The 18,464-nt window shown below is 44.6% G+C and overlaps 1 protein-coding gene across 1 annotated transcript in view; it reads left to right on the forward strand.

Moving 5' to 3' along the window:
* The window catches only part of LOC142366733 (protein phosphatase 1 regulatory subunit 37), an 84,899-nt gene that overhangs the window by 27,909 nt on the left and 38,526 nt on the right, over positions 1 to 18,464 (forward strand). The window contains exons 3-8 of the mRNA XM_075448683.1: positions 2,492 to 2,537; positions 7,261 to 7,361; positions 7,522 to 7,641; positions 9,287 to 9,434; positions 15,698 to 15,853; positions 16,243 to 16,355. Coding sequence (XP_075304798.1) covers positions 2,492 to 2,537; positions 7,261 to 7,361; positions 7,522 to 7,641; positions 9,287 to 9,434; positions 15,698 to 15,853; positions 16,243 to 16,355 — 684 coding nt within the window. The remainder of the gene's footprint in view (positions 1 to 2,491; positions 2,538 to 7,260; positions 7,362 to 7,521; positions 7,642 to 9,286; positions 9,435 to 15,697; positions 15,854 to 16,242; positions 16,356 to 18,464) is intronic.

Below are 18,464 nucleotides of genomic sequence, written 5' to 3' on the forward strand. Positions count from 1 at the left end.
TTTTTTAAATAAAGTTCACAGCATTTCTGAGCCTGTATTTACATTTTCCGACTAATTCACTCGTATTGAGCAGCTATGAATCCGAGCCTTTCTGTTTGTGTTTGATGCCTTTATTCCCAGACTGTATCTGGATGATTGGACGCCGACTCTGTGAGAGTTTCGCCCCAAAATAACGGGCTCATTCCAGCTCGAAACGGTTGAAAAAAACGGTCCGCCTGGGAGAGGATTGTCAAACCGATGGGCTTTAAAAGCTGGAATCAACATGCAGATTCACACGTTGTTGGATTTTTGATTTCCTACATCGATAATGAGCCGTATCTGCCGGGTAAGCCGTGCACACGTACGTGCACGGCCGATGGAGAGGCCTGAACGCTCCAAATGCTCCAAAAGAGAGAAAATACACAGATTTATTTTATGATTAATATTCAAACAACAAAGAAATTAAAAATGTGCCTCAAATCCCGCCTGTTGTGTTTGTGTGTGCACGTAACACAATGTGCACGCGCACGCACATTTGTGTAAAGAAACCTGTCAACACGTACGTGCACGGGCGAAGGAGAGGGCGAACGAAGTGCTCCAAAAGAGAGAAAATACACAGATTTAAATGAAAAAGCATCAACAAAAACAAGCTTTTTGAAATAAAATAAAGTGAAAAATGTGCCTCAAATCCCGCCTGTTGTGTTTATGTGTGCACGTAACACAATGTGCACGCACATTTGTGTAAAGAAACCTGTCAACACGTACGTGCACGGCCGAACGAAATGCTCCAAAAGAGAGAAAATACACAGATTTAAATGAAAAAGCATCAACAAAAACAAGCTTTTTTTAAAAAAATTAAAACAGAAAATGTGCCTCAAATCCCGCCTGTTGTGTTTGTGTGTGCACGTAACACAACGTGCACGTACATTTGTGTAAAGAAACCCTGTCAACACGTTAGTGTGCGAGCTGGTGTGCATGTTTGTCTCAGAAAGATAATTTCAAGGGTAAATCCAGACACCTCGACCAATTACAGCCGGCCTCTGGTGCACACAAACAGTGCAATTTCTGTCCCATTGATCCGTCTAATTCCTCCAACAGGAGCGCATCACCGCCGCCGTCCCTTTGTCTCCCGTCTCCGCCGCACCGGAGCCTTCCGAGTCCCTTTGTGCTCGCCGTGTCCCTTTCAACAATGACTCCTATTTAAGCAACAAGCGGGGAAACAAGGCGCCACTCGCAGGGAAGAAAGCGGCGAGCCGGCCGACGTTTCTGACTGACATGTGGCCATGCAGGGGGGGCCCTTAGTGCAGGGCCCCGGGCAGAAGTGGGCCCCCCCACCCCTGTTCTTTCAGGATTTGTTCATAAAAAGTAAAAACTAACTAAGAGTGAAGCTTCCCCTCCTGTTAAAAGTAAAAAAAACGAGCTGAAGAGTCCAGCTCGACATGTTCGATTTGCACACTTTTGGGGCCCCCTGGTGGCCCCTCACCAGAGTGAAACAGGATCCTTTCAGCCAAGAACAAATATCCAAAGAAGTCTTTCTGAGGAAGAGTGAGTTTTTATTTTATTTTATTATTATTGTTGGGGCTTTCTATGCCTTTATTATTATACAGGACAGTGAAGAGAGACAGGAAACAGGGGGCAGAGAGAGGGGGAGTAACACGCAGCAAAGGGCCGTCCGATGCAGGATTGCCCTGAGGAAGAGTGGATTTAAACTACAGACCTGAAACATGAGTAAGAAAAGCAGCTGTGGCCGTGCACACGTACGTGCACGGCCGAAGGAGAGGCTGAACGAAATGCTCCAAAAGAGAGAAAATACACAGATTTCTCTGGAAAAAACAACAAAAACAAGCTTTTTAAAAAAAATAAAAATAAAAAATGTGCCTCAAATCCCGCCTGTTGTGTTTGTGTGTGCACGTAACACAACGTGCACGTACATTTGTGTAAGAAACCTGTAAACAGGGGGCAGAGAGAGGGGGAGTAACACGCAGCAAAGGGCCGTCCAATGCGTGATTGCCCTGAGGAAGAGTGGATTTAAACTACAGACCTGAAACATGAGTAAGAAAAGCAGCCAATTCATATACGTATATGAATATATATGAATTAAAAAAAATATATATATATATATAAAAACAACGACACGTTTTTTAATCGTTTCTGCTCGTCAACAACAACAACAAAAAAAAAAAAAATCAGTGTTTTGCAGCATCCGTGCAGATCTGCCACCTCCGGTGATGGATGCAGTCAAATTAGATGTATGTGGAACGCCGGCTCCGCCAAATGAACACATCAACTGATGACCAGCTGTTTCTAATTATCGTACGCCGGTTAATTAGGACGCCGCCTCGCCATCGACGGCGGCGGTAAACTGAGCGGAATTCATAATTCATGCTCCGGCGTCCAGTGAGCCTCCCTGATCAAACCACTACGGCGTGGCGTGGATGGAGAGGCCGTGTGGATGGCGTGCACGTGTGTGTGCACGTGTGCGTGCTGACGCCTCCCCCTGTCTCCCTCTCAGCAGGGCGTGTGTGGAGGTGGCAGCGTTGGATGTCTGGATCTCAAAGGTAAGCCGAGCGCCGTTCAGGACTCACTCTGTGTGATCATTTAAAGGGACAGTTCGCCTCTTTTCACATGAAGCTGTGTAACATCCCATATCAGCAGCATCATTTCTGAACATCTTCTTACCCCCTGCTGCGTCCTGTGAGCAGAGTTCCAGCCTCGTTTTGGTGTTGATGAAGGTAGTCCGGCTAGTTGGCTGGGGTTTAAAAAATAAAGCGTTTTGCTTCTCAGAACAGTATGCGTTCAACAGAGTAATACATTTGCATCACAAAATGGTTCTCCAGGAAAAAGTCAGACCTCACAATCTCTTGGCCCTATTTTCTCTCCCTTCATTACTACACACTACATACTGCATACTACATACTACATACTGCATACTGCATACTACACACTGCATACTGCATACTACATACTGCATACTACATACTGCATACTGCATACTGCATACTACATACTACATACTGCATACTACATACTACATACTGCATACTGCATACTACACACTGCATACTGCATACTACATACTACATACTGCATACTACATACTACATACTGCATACTGCATACTACACACTGCATACTGCATACTACATACTACATACTGCATACTGCATACTACATACTGCATACTGCATACTGCATACTACATACTGCATACTGCATACTGCATACTACATACTACATACTGCATACTGCATACTACATACTGCATACTCATCGATCAGACAGTATGCAGAGCGTTTACCCACAATGCATTTCGCTCCTGCCCGAGCTGAAATCAGCCGGCCTGAAGCTGATTTCCCTTAAGCTCTAAACTCTGTAAACTTTAGCAACATTTGAAACATTTTCAGGAGAGAAAGTAGTCGTTTAGATCCCCAACGTGTTGAAAACCTGACAAAATACCGGCTGTTTACAATTTTGTTCCCACGAATTCGGCGCTACTAAAGCTAGCCGCAGTGAGCAACGCACTTCCGGTTATTTTCACAAAATAAAATACCCGTTGCCTTTTATCATAGGGAAAGCCATTACCATACAATTGGTGCTTTTGTTTTGAAAACAGGAAGTGAACCTACCCTCGTTGTAGCTAGCTTGAAACTGCCGTTTTGACAGGAAATGACGATCGGCGACGTCACGTTACGTTGCATCTTGGGTAGTTTTAGTATGAGTAGTAACCTCAACCCAACATTTCAGAGAATCTAGTATGCATCTGGGAACTTCTGCTTACTCAAACTCACATACTAACTCAGAAAGTTAGTATGAGTAGTAGGAGAAGTATGCGGTTTCGAACATAGCCACGTTCTTTTTACATCGCCACCAAATGGATGCCATTTTACCCGTTGCCTTGGTTACATGTAGGGATGGGTATCTTTGTTGTTTCCTCAACGGATTCAATTTCAGTTTCTTTTGATTGAAATAATTCAGTTTCATCCCTTTTTGTTCAGGGAGGAGCTCCGGCTCGAGGCGTGGCGGCGGCGGCGGCGGCGGCGCGGTCGGTCCGCACAGCTTCCTGCAACACGTTCACGAGCCTCTTCGTGGTGGGAGGAGTCGCCTGAAACAGGCCAGAAACTCCTCCCACAGATGATGCCGAAAAATGACGTCAACTAAAAAACGTCAATTGAAAGATTTCATGAATCCAGGGCAGCAGGCCGCTGAGGCGACCCCGCAGCCACGGCAACACATCGTACAGTCAACAGGAACAAGCTTCATGTAGTGATGAACCTTTGACATCACCAGCCACATCTTAAATCATCTCTAACTTGATTATAACTTCATCCTGATCAAAATGCAGCTTCTGATCTCTGATTGGTTACCTGGCTGTAATCAGATTACTGTCGCCCCCCACCTCTGATCCGGAGTCACAGTCCAAATCAAACCCCCCCCCCCCTCCTTCTGTCTCCTGGGTTCATTCTTATCTCCTCAGCCAAGAAGGGAAATGATAATTACTCTCATAATCATTCCCAAAATGATTTTTCCTCCTTCTGTTTTAGCAATAATCACGCAGCTGAGCGATGGCAGAGGGCGCGCGGCGTGGAAGGAAAATCCCATTTTTCATAATCCGCCCTGCGTCGGGAAGATAAAAAGGCAAACGACACCCCGAGTCAGACGTTACAGCGCGTGACGACAGCGACGCCCATCAAGGCGAAGACCGCCGGAGTTTCAGAAGTTGGGCTGATGTGAGCGTCACGCTCCGAGCCGGCGCCGCTCACACGGTCAGATACGGACTCAGATTCATCTCCGATAAATTCACGCTTCATGTGACACCTGATCAGCAGGAAAACACGTCGACACTCAATCATTCAGCTTCAGGTGATTTCAAATTCCAGCACAGGTGATGCAGAATGGTGGGAGGGGCCTAATCGGGCCTCCAAAGCTGACCAATCAGAGCAGACTCAGAGCACATCTGGATGTTTGGGAGTGTTCCTGATGTGCACACTGAGACCCCCCAGGTACACATGTTCAAGTGAACCGCTGCGTGGGAAATAAATAACACACTCATCTGAGGCCACGCCCCCCCATGCCAGCTCAGGAGCCAAAAGTTTACCAAAAGGAATCTGAAAGTGTGACAAAAGGTTTTTGAACTGCAAACAAAATGTCTGTAAAATGTCAAATCTGAAACTGTAGAGTAAACTGTGTAGAAAATGTTCATAAATGATGTTGCTGATGTGGGATGTCATACAGCTTCATGTCAAAAGAGGCGCACTGTCCCTTTAAAGAGGTGAACTGTCCCTTTAAAGAGGCGAACTGTCCCTTTAAAGAGGCGAACTGTCCCTTTAAAGAAGCGAACTATCCCTTTAAAGAGGCGAACTGTCCCTTTAAAGAGGCAAACTGTCCCTTTAAAGCGGCGAACTGTCCCTTTAAATCGGCGAACTGTCCCTTTAAAGAGGCGAACTATCCCTTTAACAACACATCTGAGATCTTTTTACTTTTGTCACACGATGTTTTCCCTGTGATCATTTTTCAGAATTATCTCTCAAACAGAACGCGTTCTACGGCTTATTTCGTAACATTTTCCACCTTTAAATTCTAATATTTATTCACATGTTTTATTGGAAATTGGAGCGAGCTGCTGCGACATCTTCTGGCTGCTGGAACCAGATGTTTCTGGTTCTGAATGAACGTGTTTGTCTGAAGCCAAAGCCAAAAGCGGTCGCGTTTGTTTTTAGGCAGGCCGCCATGTTGCCTAACCCTAAATAAGTCTTTGACCCTTTGAGACCTCCGACATTCTCCCACTCCTGCAGTCTCTTAGTTTTAAGTCCAAGACGGAAGATTTCAGGGTCATAATGTTCAAACTAATATTTGAACTAGGGCTGGGCGAGTTAACTCGTTATTATTGCGTTAACGCATTAATTATTTAACAAAATATTAAATATTAAATATAAATAAATATTTTATAAAATAAATATAAATATTTTATCGTGCATTAACGCAGGTTTTAATTATTTTTTAATTTTTTTTAAATAATAAAAAAAATGATAATTGGGGGGGCTTTTGTGCCTTTAATGGAAAGTTCAGAGAGACAGGAAGCAGGGGGCAGAGAGAGGGGGAACAACATGCAGCAAATGGCCGTCCGATGTGGGACCACATTATTTATTTATTTATTTTATTATTGTAAAAGTCTGTTGCTCACAGGCTTTTATTTTGTAAAAGTCTGTTGCTTACAGGCTTTTATTCTGTAAAAGTCTGTTGCTCACAGGCTTTTATTCTGTAAAAGTCTGTTGCTCACAGGCTTTTATTTTGTAAAAGTCTGCTGCTGTCTGCTGTGGAACAGGAAAAGAAAGTAATCGGCGGATCCACCAAACATGGAGAAGGGTACGGAACTTTTACTCGGCCATTTTCATTTTAAAGTTCTTCCAGACGGCGGAGTCGACAGAACCAAAGTCATCTGTAAACACTGCCAAGTTGAATTGTCTTCTCAGCGTAGTAGTTCCAGTCTAAAATATCACTTAAAGGCAAAACACACAACTGATAGCAGCAAGTCATTCAAGGAAACAGACAGTGGAGCGAGGCTTCTACATAAAAACTACAGAAAGATGCTGATGTTAAAAGTGTGTTTGCACAACAAATGTTATGGCACTTTCATTCATATGGCAGCACATTTAAAATAAAGCTAAATGCTAAAAGCTATACGCTACTTTTGGATTCATTTTTGGATTCTGCGTACAAATGCGATTAATCGTGATTAATCAGGGAAATCATGTGATTAATCAGATTAAACATTTTAATCGTTGCCCAGCCCTAATAATGATGTGTTATTCAAAATAATTTTCCTTTGATTTTAGTTCCATCACAGCCCCGGCGCCTGATAGGTTTGTTGCTGTGTCACACGAAGCTTTTACATGTCGGTAAATTGTCTATTTCACATTCAGCTTAAGTTTTCGGGTGCAGAAATCCATCAACATTTCTGAGTTTCAGAAGTTTAGCTGGTGTTTACAGATGTGCTGATCGATCGCTGCTCTGCAGGCAGACAGGAATCAATGGTTCATTCACGTCTTGCAGGCAGTTATCATTGTTTCTCTCTGCGTGTTTCGCATTAAGCCAGAACTTTATTAAAAAGAAAACACACACACACACACACACGGGGGTAAAGGAAGTTGTTTTGTCCTGATTTTTTATTTTTTTGCTGAAACGCTCATTTCACGAAATGGATAAAGCAAAAAAAAAAATTTAGAGCCTGTTAGCAAACAGCCTCCCAATTATCCTGCGTCTGATTGCTTTGCCTCCATCAAGGTGAGCGATTAGACCACCGCTCCTGCGAAGCTCTGGAAGTCGTCCTGAAATCGCTGCACTTTGATTTCATCAATCTGCAGGCGGCCCAACTGGAGGAAAATGTGAGTTTTTATGAGCAGAACTTATTTTCTTCATCTTCGCCTCGCGGCTCCGACACAGCTTCACATTCAGGCCTTTTGCTGGAATCAGATTAGAAGCTTTTTTTTTTTTCTCCCCACACAAACTTTATAACGTTGCTGTCACATTTCGTCTCTGTTCCAGGGAGCCTCGTCCTTGCTGGAGATGATTTTGTACTACGAATCGACAACATATCTCGACATTTCCGACAACATCCGCATGGGAGCGTCAGCCTGGAGGGCCCTCGCTCGTTTGATAAAGCAGGTGGGCTGACGCACTGGAGCAGTAATCTTTTCATGTAGGTTTTCTCTCTCAGGGATAATGTTCATCCCGGGAAAAAAGTGAGTTTGTGGCAAATTACACGGGGTGAAGATGCAGGGCCGAACAAACCGGGTGAGAAGTCCTGGCGGTGGATTACCGCGGCGCCGCAGATAGCATCAGCAGCCCGCCGCCGGCTCTCAGGTCACCGAGATCAGCGCCGGCTGAGGAGCTCAGAGGATTCTGGGAAAACTTACGGCCCAGCTGATGAACACCAGATAACCGATGAGAAATAAAACTGTATTCATTGTGTTCCAGAGTCCTGATCCGGTTCCTGTAACCTTTAAAGTGTTCCTGAGCAACAGTTCTGCAGCTTTCTGCACTGGAAAAAATGTCCCTCCAAAAATAAGTAAAAAAAACAACAAATAAAAGACGTTTTTGCTCGAAATAAGCAAGAAAATCTGCCAATGGAAATCGGCTTGTCCAGATTTCTTGAAATAAAATGTGATATTTGGGACTTTTGAGATAAAAGTGATCTCGAAATTAGCTTAAAAACCTCTTCAAATGTAAAAAAAAAAGCTTGTTTCATATGATATGTGACTCAAAACAATTTGTTTTCAAGACTTTTTCACTTAACAAGATATTCCAGATGTATTGTCTTCAAACAAGTCCCTATATCTGGCTGAAATAGAACTTGTCCCCCTCCCGCTGACAATTTTTTAAATTAATTTGTTAATTTTATATTCAAACTGAAAACATGAACTGAATAACTCTCAAGTCACTCAAGTCATCGTGTCTCAAGTCAAGTGCCGAGTCTTTAACCTCCAAGTCCGAGTCGAGTCTCAAGTCTTTTATTTTTTGTCAAGTCACAAGTCATCAAAACAGCGACTGGAGTCGACTCGATTCCAAGTCACGGTGACTCGAGTCCCCATCTCTGCAATTTGGCCCCCAAAAATAATGACAATACCACATTTTATTTGGCCTATTCCATAGCAACCACCTTAACAACGGTACAAAACGTTTTATTGTTACGTTCTTTCAAGGAGATACTAAAATCTTTGGCGAAACTAATAAACAAAAGATCGTCTACATTCTTATGAAAATATTATGAATAGTTCTCGCTAGAAATGCCATCGAAATGCAGACAGATGCTTTCTGAAAATGTTGTTTTTCACAGAAAAAAAGGTCGACAGTCGGCCATTTTCTTTTTTTAGGGAAACTTGGTAAATGAATAGGCCAAATAAAACGTGGTATTGTCACAATTTTAGGGGCCAAATTGTGACAATACCACGTTTTCCCTTGTGGACCAACGTAGCTATCACACGTTTTTCCAAGTCCGAGTCGAGTCTCAAGTCTTTTATTTTTTTGTCAAGTCAAGTCACAAGTCATCAAAACAGCAACTCGAGTCGACTTGAGTCCCCATCTCTGACTTCTCGCTTACTCAAACTCGCATACTAACTCAAAAAGTTAGTATGAGTAGTAGGAGAAGTATGCGGTTTCGAACACAGCCCAAGAATGTGCTGCATTTTTCTGACTCTGTGGCCGTTTTGTCATTTTCTTCTCCCTCCAGAAGAACCAAGGTTCAGGCTGAGTTGGAGGACAAAAGGAGCTCGTGTAAACATGTAAAGAAGCGAGTCTGTGTGTGTTTCAGAGTGTGCGTCTGTCCCGGCTGGACGTGAGGAACGTGTCCATGGTGGACTATCCGGCTCGGTCTCTGTCCAAAGCTCTGCTGACCAGCCGGCTCACAGTGCTGCACCTCCACAATGCCCAGCTCAGCGGGGTGCCGCTGTTCAGCCTGGGTACGAAACGCACCCACACACAGCAACACGTGCACGCTCAGGCAGGTGTGTGTGTGTGTGTGTGTGTGTGTGTGTGTGCTCTGCGGCCAGCAGGACCAGATTTTGACCTGTGACCGTCTCTGCAGGTCTGGACCAGGATTAGAGGCCTAATCTCTTACCTGTCACTTTACGCTCCGCTGCACATGTCTGTAAAGGCTGCGGCCGCCAGGACACGCATACGTGCACACACACGTGCACACACACGTGCAGATACACACCATCTATATGCTGAGATCCTATAACACCCAGAAATAAAGTAAATTAAAGACAAACCTGTGGGCGCACAGTGCATTCCTCAGACTCTTATCCTGACCTCCTGACCTTTACCATCAAGCTGAACGCCGAACCTCCCTCTGACCCTTAAAAACCCACTTTGAGCCTGTGGGGAGAACACATATTTACAGGGGCACAACTAGGGATGGGAATCGAGAACCAGTTCTTGTTGAGAACCGGTTCCCAGTGTTTCAATTCCTTGGAATCGTTTGGCGCTTTTGCAAACGATTCCCTTATCGATTCCAGTGGGCGCGAATGACGTCACCACGCAGCGTTGCGTGGCGAGTCCAGCGCAGCCAGCAGCCAACAGTAAACATGGCGCCCAAGCGGTACAAACGCTCGAAAGTTTGGTTACACATCCCTAAAAAAGACGACAACAGGGCAACTTGTAAAGTGAATATTTCACCAAAGGGAGGAAATACTACCAACATGCAATAACTATGAATGAATGATTAACGTCGGTGAATCTGAACCCAGCAACGTTAGCAACGTTAGCATGTCCTCGGGTAAACTAAACAAAGTTAAAGCTGCAGTCTGCAACTCTTTTTCAAGCATAATGCCTGGAACTGTCCGGGGATTCTGAAAGTAGTACATTAAATACCCCAATACAAAAAAATGAGTTCTCTAGGTCCCCTATATGTCCCGCTAGGTCCCTCCAAAGCCAGCAGGTTTGTTTACAAAATTGCAGACCGGACCGGTAAAAGGTAACCAATCAGGTTACGAGCTGGGCTCTGCTGCCTGTCAATCACCGATTGTGCACGCGCGATACAAGGTAGGCTCGTCCCCACGCTTATTTATCTAGACTATTGAACTTCATTACGGGCTAGTCTACTCACTGTGTCTTCCATGATCGCAAATGACAGGTGAGTTGATGAATGAGGAGTCGTGTACGCGCATCTGGCGTGCACGTAGACGTGCACGAGTTCTCAGGTGTTTTGATGGGGCGGGACAGGAAGTTGAATAACTTTTTATTTTTCGGTTAAAAAATAAGCATTTCTTGCATTTTGCGACTACGGAGGTCACCGTTTTCAACTTCAAGCGTTCTGATAGATCATGTAAACTCTTAAAATGCCAAAAAGTAGGACTTTACGTATGACAACAACAAATCCTGCAGACTGCAGCTTTAATGCTAATTGACCGGTTTGTTGTCCTTTTTCTCCAAATGGAGAATCGATAAGGGAACCGATAAAGAACCGAATCATTAAGCAGAATCGAAAATGGAATCGCAAAAAATCTTATCAATTCCCATCCCTAGGCACAACACATGTTTACAGGGGCACAGCGTATGTTTACTGGCGCACAATGCATGTTTACGGGGGCACAACGCATGTTTACAGGGGCACAATGCATGTTTACGGGGACACAATGCATGTTTACGGGGGCACAATGCATGTTTACGGGGGCACAATGCATGTTTACAGGGGCACAACGGGCACAACGCATGTTTACAAGGGCACAATGCATGTTTACAGGGGCACAACGCATGTTTACAGGGGCACAATGCATGTTTACGGGGGCACAATGCATGTTTACGGGGGCACAATGCATGTTTACGGGGGCACAATGCATGTTAACGGGGGCACAACGTATGTTTACAGGGGCACAATGCATGTTTACGGGGGCACAATGCATGTTTACAGGGGCACAACGGGCACAATGCATGTTAACGGGGGCACAATGCATGTTTACGGGGGCACAATGCATGTTTACGGGGGCACAATGCATGTTTACGGGGGCACAATGCATGTTTACGTGGGCACAATGCATGTTTACGGGGGCACAATGCATGTTTACAGGGGCACAACACATGTTTACAGGGGCACAACACATGTTTACAGGGGCACAATGCATGTTTACAGGGGCACAATGCATGTTTACAGGGGCACAACACATGTTTACAGGGGCACAATGCATGTTTACAGGGGCACAACACATGTTTACAGGGGCACAATGCATGTTTACAGGGGCACAATGCATGTTTACAGGGGCATGTTTACAGGGGCACAACGCATGTTTACAGGGGCACAACGCATGTTTACAGGGGCACAACGTATGTTTACAGGGGCACAACGCATGTTTACAGGGGCACAACACATGTTTACAGGGGCACAACGTATGTTTACAGGGGCACAACGCATGTTTACAGGGGCACAACGTATGTTTACAGGGGCACAACACATGTTTACAGGGGCACAACGCATGTTTACAGGGGCACAACACATGTTTACAGGGGCACAACACATGTTTACAGGGGCACAACGCATGTTTACGGGGGCACAACACATGTTTACAGGGGCACAACGCATGTTTACAGGGGCACAACGCATGTTTACAGGGACACAATGCATGTTTACAGGGGCACATCGCATGTTTACGGGGGCACAATGCATGTTTACAGGGGCACAACGCATGTTTACGGGGGCACAATGCATGTTTACAGGGGCACAACGCATGTTTACGGGGGCACAATGCATGTTTACAGGGGCACAACTCATGTTTACAGGGGCACAACTCATGTTTACAGGGGCACAACGCATGTTTACAGGGGCACAACACATGTTTACAGGGCCACAACGCATGTTTACAGGGGCACAACGCATGTTTACGGGGGCACAATGTATGTTTACAGGGGCACAATGCATGTTTACAGGGGCACAATGCATGTTTACGGGGGCACAATGCATGTTTACAGGGGCACAATGCATGTTTACGGGGGCACAATGCATGTTTACAGGGGCACAACACATGTTTACAGGGGCACAATGCATGTTTACGGGGGCACAACACATGTTTACAGGGGCACAATGCATGTTTACAGGGGCACAACACATGTTTACAGGGGCACAATGCATGTTTACAGGGGCACAATGCATGTTTACAGGGGCACAATGCATGTTTACGGGGGCACAATGCATGTTTACGGGGGCACAATGCATGTTTACAGGGGCACAATGCATGTTTACGGGGGCACAATGCATGTTTACAGGGGCACAACACATGTTTACAGGGACACAACGCATGTTTACGGGGGCACAACACATGTTTACAGGGGCACAACGTATGTTTACAGGGACACAACGCATGTTTACGGGGGCACAACACATGTTTACAGGGGCACAACGTATGTTTACAGGGGCACAACGCATGTTTACAGGGGCACAACGCATGTTTACAGGGACACAATGCATGTTTACAGGGGCACATCGCATGTTTACGGGGGCACAATGCATGTTTACAGGGGCACAACGCATGTTTACGGGGGCACAATGCATGTTTACAGGGGCACAACGCATGTTTACGGGGGCACAATGCATGTTTACAGGGGCACAACTCATGTTTACAGGGGCACAACTCATGTTTACAGGGGCACAACACATGTTTACAGGGCCACAACGCATGTTTACAGGGGCACAACGCATGTTTACGGGGGCACAATGTATGTTTACAGGGGCACAATGCATGTTTACAGGGGCACAATGCATGTTTACGGGGGCACAATGCATGTTTACAGGGGCACAATGCATGTTTACGGGGGCACAATGCATGTTTACAGGGGCACAACACATGTTTACAGGGGCACAATGCATGTTTACGGGGGCACAACACATGTTTACAGGGGCACAATGCATGTTTACAGGGGCACAACACATGTTTACAGGGGCACAACGCATGTTTACGGGGGCACAACACATGTTTACAGGGGCACAACACATGTTTACAGGGGCACAACGCATGTTTACAGGGGCACAATGCATGTTTACAGGGGCACAATGCATGTTTACAGGGGCACAACGCATGTTTACGGGGGCACAACACATGTTTACAGGGGCACAACACATGTTTACAGGGGCACAACGCATGTTTACAGGGGCACAACACATGTTTACAGGGGCACAACGCATGTTTACAGGGGCACAACACATGTTTACAGGGCCACAACGCATGTTTACAGGGGCACAACGCATGTTTACGGGGGCACAATGCATGTTTACAGGGGCACAACGTATGTTTACAGGGGCACAATGCATGTTTACAGGGGCACAACACATGTTTACAGGGGCACAACGTATGTTTACAGGGGCACAACTCATGTTTACAGGGGCACAATGCATGTTTACAGTTAAAAAGTGCCTGGTGACGTGCCTGATAGAGACCCAGAAGTGGCTTTATCTCAGACTTTCTGTCCCCTCTTTTCTGTAATAATGAAGAGGAGCTGATGGCGTTAGATCTCTGTCTCTGACTCTGTGTGGACGTGGAAATCAAAGCCCTGCTCCCAGCTGCCGTCTCCTCTCAGCTGGGAGCAGAACAGACCCAAATGGACACAGTGTGCGGCCCACTCTTCCCAACAGCAACGAGTTCCCTCAACGTTTGCAGCCGCTTCCCGGATCTCTTTGATATTTAAGTTTCTGCCGATCCCACTCCACCTCCTCCACCTCCTCCACCTCCCCCTCCTCCCACTCCCGCCCCACGCTCTACCCCATCATCTCTGCTTTTACCGAGCCCGCCGCCCAGCCCCCCTCCCGCCCAGCGGGGGGTCCCAGCTGAGGATCATTGCCTTCGATCGGGGAGGCTTGTGATTGCGGGATTGGGCTCGACCGGATCAATCCCACCGATTCCACCATTTGGTTCCCACTGGGCCTGATGACAATGTTGGCGTTCCACATGCAGCCCGACGGGTTTGATCAAATCCGAGGCATCGATCTGGGTGGGAGGGCAGCGAGGGTCCAGACGTATGCGCAGCGCAGGACGGTGAACGTTACGCAGAGACACACATGAATGCAAAATGTGTCCAAACCGGCATCCAAGCAGTGATGAACTGATGCTGAATGATACTGTAAGAGCAGCGGGGGGCGCCGGCTCCTGCTGCGCAGTCATTTTCATGCTCACATTCAGAATAATAACTGAGACTGTCAGCACTCACATGGGTTTCATGGCCCTTTTGATATTGCAGAGAAATAAGAAATAAGAATGGATACGTTGGTTCTGCTCTGTCAGGGTTAGTGGGTTTTCTGTCTTATTTTCTGTCTTATTTCCTGTTTTTTCTTTTCTTTTTTTGTATTATTTCGTGTTTTATTTATTTTTTTCTGTTTCTTTTTTCTTTTTTTTTCTTTTCTGTTTTTTTGTATTATTTCGTGATTTTTCTGTTTTATTTTGTGTTTTATTTCCTGTTTTTTGTATTATTTTGTGTTTTATTTAGTTTTTGTGTTTTATTTTCTGTTTTATTTTGTGATTTTTGTGTTTTATTTTGTTGTTTTTCTTGTGACTGCTTCAGATTTCCTTGTCTTGTTTTTTCTGTTTTTTCCTCTTTTTGTTCTCAGTATTTTGGATTTCTGGGTCTGAATCAGGATTTTTCATCTGTATCAGTTCTGTTCTTTATGTGACTTTTTGTTTCTCGTCTCTCTTTTATGATTTGCTTTAGTTTTATATTTATCTGATGCAGTCTCAGCTCTGTTCCTGTCTTTATCTTTCAGTTCTGATCTTAGTTCAGTTTCTACTTTATTCTGTCTCAGTTTCCCAGATTCACCAGGATCCTTTATCTGGTTTTATTCTGGTTTTCCTTGTCAGAGTTTCTGTTCTGTTTAGTTTTTATTGTGTTCAGGTCAGGGCTTTGTTTAGTTTCCTGTTTTATTTTGAAAGTCAGCTTCCTGTTCCTCCTCTGTAGTAAATAATAAATAAATAAAAAATATTTTATCGCGAATTAACGCAGGTTTTATTTATTTTTTTAAATAATAATTTAAAAAAAATTGGGGGGGCTTTTGTGCCTTTGATGGAAAGTTTAGAGAGAGTTAATTTGTGTGAGCTTAATTCATACGAAGAAAACCTTGGCATCAATATTGGTTTGACATTAACAGACAAACGCTCTGACTCAGATGTCATCGACTGATGAGAATAAGGCTGCTTGAAGGCGTCATAGTGGGCTGATCAGGTTTGTTTTGTCCTCCTGCCTTCAGTTGGTGCGATGAGGACCAACCGAGCTTTGAAAGAGCTTCATCTCTCCAACAACCTGTTGAACAGCTACCAGGACGCCCTCCAGCTGGGAGACCTGCTGCGATACAACAGCACTCTGCACACTCTGGAGCTCAGCAACAACGCAGTGGCTGATGCTGGTGAGATTTATTCAGGGTCAGTGTTTCCATGGCAGTGTGTGTGCTTCAGAGAAGGGTTTCTTTGTGTCGTCATGGCATTTATTTAACACAAAACATGATGTTGGTGAATATGGAGATGCACTGAGTCGAGCTTTAAAGGTGACATATTCAGTAAAACTCCTTCTTCCTGTTCCTGGGAGCATATATCAGGGCGTCTGATATACATCAGTTTTACACCGATCCGATTCATTCACCGCCATATATCCAAGGATAATTACCCTCGCTCAGCTCATTCTGATTGTAATTTAGCCAATAATCCAATCCTTTCTGTGCCATGTGACCCCACTGAGCTGATTTCTTGGTGATAAACAGCAGCACAGACGAGCATTCGACTGTTTCTGGTTGTCCAGGGTTGGAGGAGCTGTGTGACGGCTTGTCGAGGCAGACGGAGGGTCTGAAGGTCTTACTGCTGAGGAACAACCAGATCACCGAGAGGGGCATGGAGCACCTGGCCAAGGCTCTGGTGAGGAACACTTCGAGTTTAAAACGATATTAAAGCAGTCATTAATACAAACCTCTCTGAACTGGGTCTGACGGCTGGTAACATCATGTTTATTCTAACAGACACTGAACTCTGCAGCAGTTCCCTGATTATTTCTGTTTCTCTCTGTGTAAAAGTTGTGCTTCTTGATCTCTCTGCGTTTCCTGTTTATCTTTCTTTCTTTCTTTAAACTCTTTATTTATAGTACAAAACACTGAACCATTACACATTCAAGGTCCGGGGGTGGTCAGTATTTTCGACAGTCAGAATATCGCACACAGTCTCACTCATTGGGCCGTTTCTGCCATCGTTTTTCACCCAGATCTTTCTGGAGTCGGATTGAGTCGGTCATTTGCTCCAGAACGCGCAGTTTGTTTTACAATATATCGACAAAAGAATCTGTAGTGGGGGCATTTTTCTGGAGCCAACATTTTACTTGCTGCCAGCAAGACCCTAAGAAGATAATTATCAGCTTTTACTCCATCCATCTGGAATATTTCCAAGATGGAGAGTTAGGAATGATGCAGTGATACTGAAATATAGAACCTTTGAAATGATATTTGCCACTTCACCTCCAGAAAATCTGGATGAGGGGGGGCAAAACCAAAAAACATATGCCTGATCAGCGAAGACCTCTCCACATTCTCTCCAGCAGACCGGTTGTGTGAAACCAGTCTGTTTGGGAGTTATAAAGAAACAAATTAAAGGGACAGTTCGCCTCTTCTGACATGAAGCTGTGTAACATCCCATATCAGCAGCATCATTTATGAACATCTTCTTACCCCCTGCTGCGTCCTGTGAGCAGAGTTCCAGCCTCGTTTTGGCGTTGATGAAGGTAGTCCGGCTAGTTGGCTGGGGTTTAAAAAATAAAGCGTTTTGCTTCTCAGAACAATATGCGTTCAACAGAGTAATACATTTACATCACAAAATGGTTCTCCAGGAAAAAGTCAGACCTCACAATCGCTTGGCCCTATTTTCTCTCCCTTCGTATCACTGCCTGCTGTGATGCACCAAATTTTCTATATTTAAAAAATAAAGGATTTTACTTCTCTAAACAATATGCGTTTATATATATATATCTATATATAGAGAGAGAGAGCACATGTGAATTACAGATGAAGCTAAACGGACTCAGTTTCTGAGGTCAAACACAGATGTTGACTTGTTGGAGCGCAGACTCCGGCTCATACCTGCTCTCCTCTCTGGTTCTGAGGACATGACTCCCGCTCAGATCTCCTTCTGGAGACATCCCGCCCCCGCCTCCTAATAACATGCATTCCTCTGTCCTGATTAGCAGCATAAACTGCACCTTCCTGTCATGTGAGTGGCGACCGTGGAAGTCAAAAGGCTAGAAATTAACGGCCTGCCACACACACTCGCTGTGACTCGGCTGTGTTTCCAGAAGCAGGAACAGTTAATAATAGACGTGTGTTGAGCAGCGCGGCTCATGCGGCCTGCCAGTTTCGGGGATAAGTAGATGTCCTCGCAGACCATAATGACGATAATTAGACCCGTAGCTGGTCATGTCGAATATGATGAAGAGGAGGGCAGTTATTAACCTTTCTGCTGCCTCCTCTTCCTCTCTGCCGGTGATCTGTTGTCTTTTTAAAGGACTAATCCGGCTCTCGGTTCGGATTTGGAGGTAAAGCCGTCCAGATTTCCTCCTGTTCGCTCATTATTTCAATTCAATTCAGTTTTATTTATATAGCACCAAATACAACAAAAGGTCATCTCAAGCCACTTAAATAATAAAGTCCAATTCAAGCCAATTTGAATTCAATTCATTGTAATCATAATTATCTATAAAATAATCCAATTCATTCATATAGAGCCAATTCAAAAAGAATTTCCGAGCTACACTGGAAAAAATCAAAATCTTACCAAGTATATTTCTCTCATTTTGTAGTCAAAATATCTCATTACACTTAATATGAGACACAACTGCCTAACAAGTTCTATTTCAGCCAGATATAGGGACTTGTTGGAAGACAATACATCTGGAATATCTTGTTAAATGAAAAAGTCTTGAAAACAAATTGTTTTGAGTCACATATCATATGAAACAAGCTTTTTTTTCACATTTGAAGAGGT

This window comes from Odontesthes bonariensis, chromosome 17, assembly GCF_027942865.1.
Source record: "Odontesthes bonariensis isolate fOdoBon6 chromosome 17, fOdoBon6.hap1, whole genome shotgun sequence".
Lineage (NCBI taxonomy): Eukaryota > Metazoa > Chordata > Actinopteri > Atheriniformes > Atherinopsidae > Odontesthes > Odontesthes bonariensis.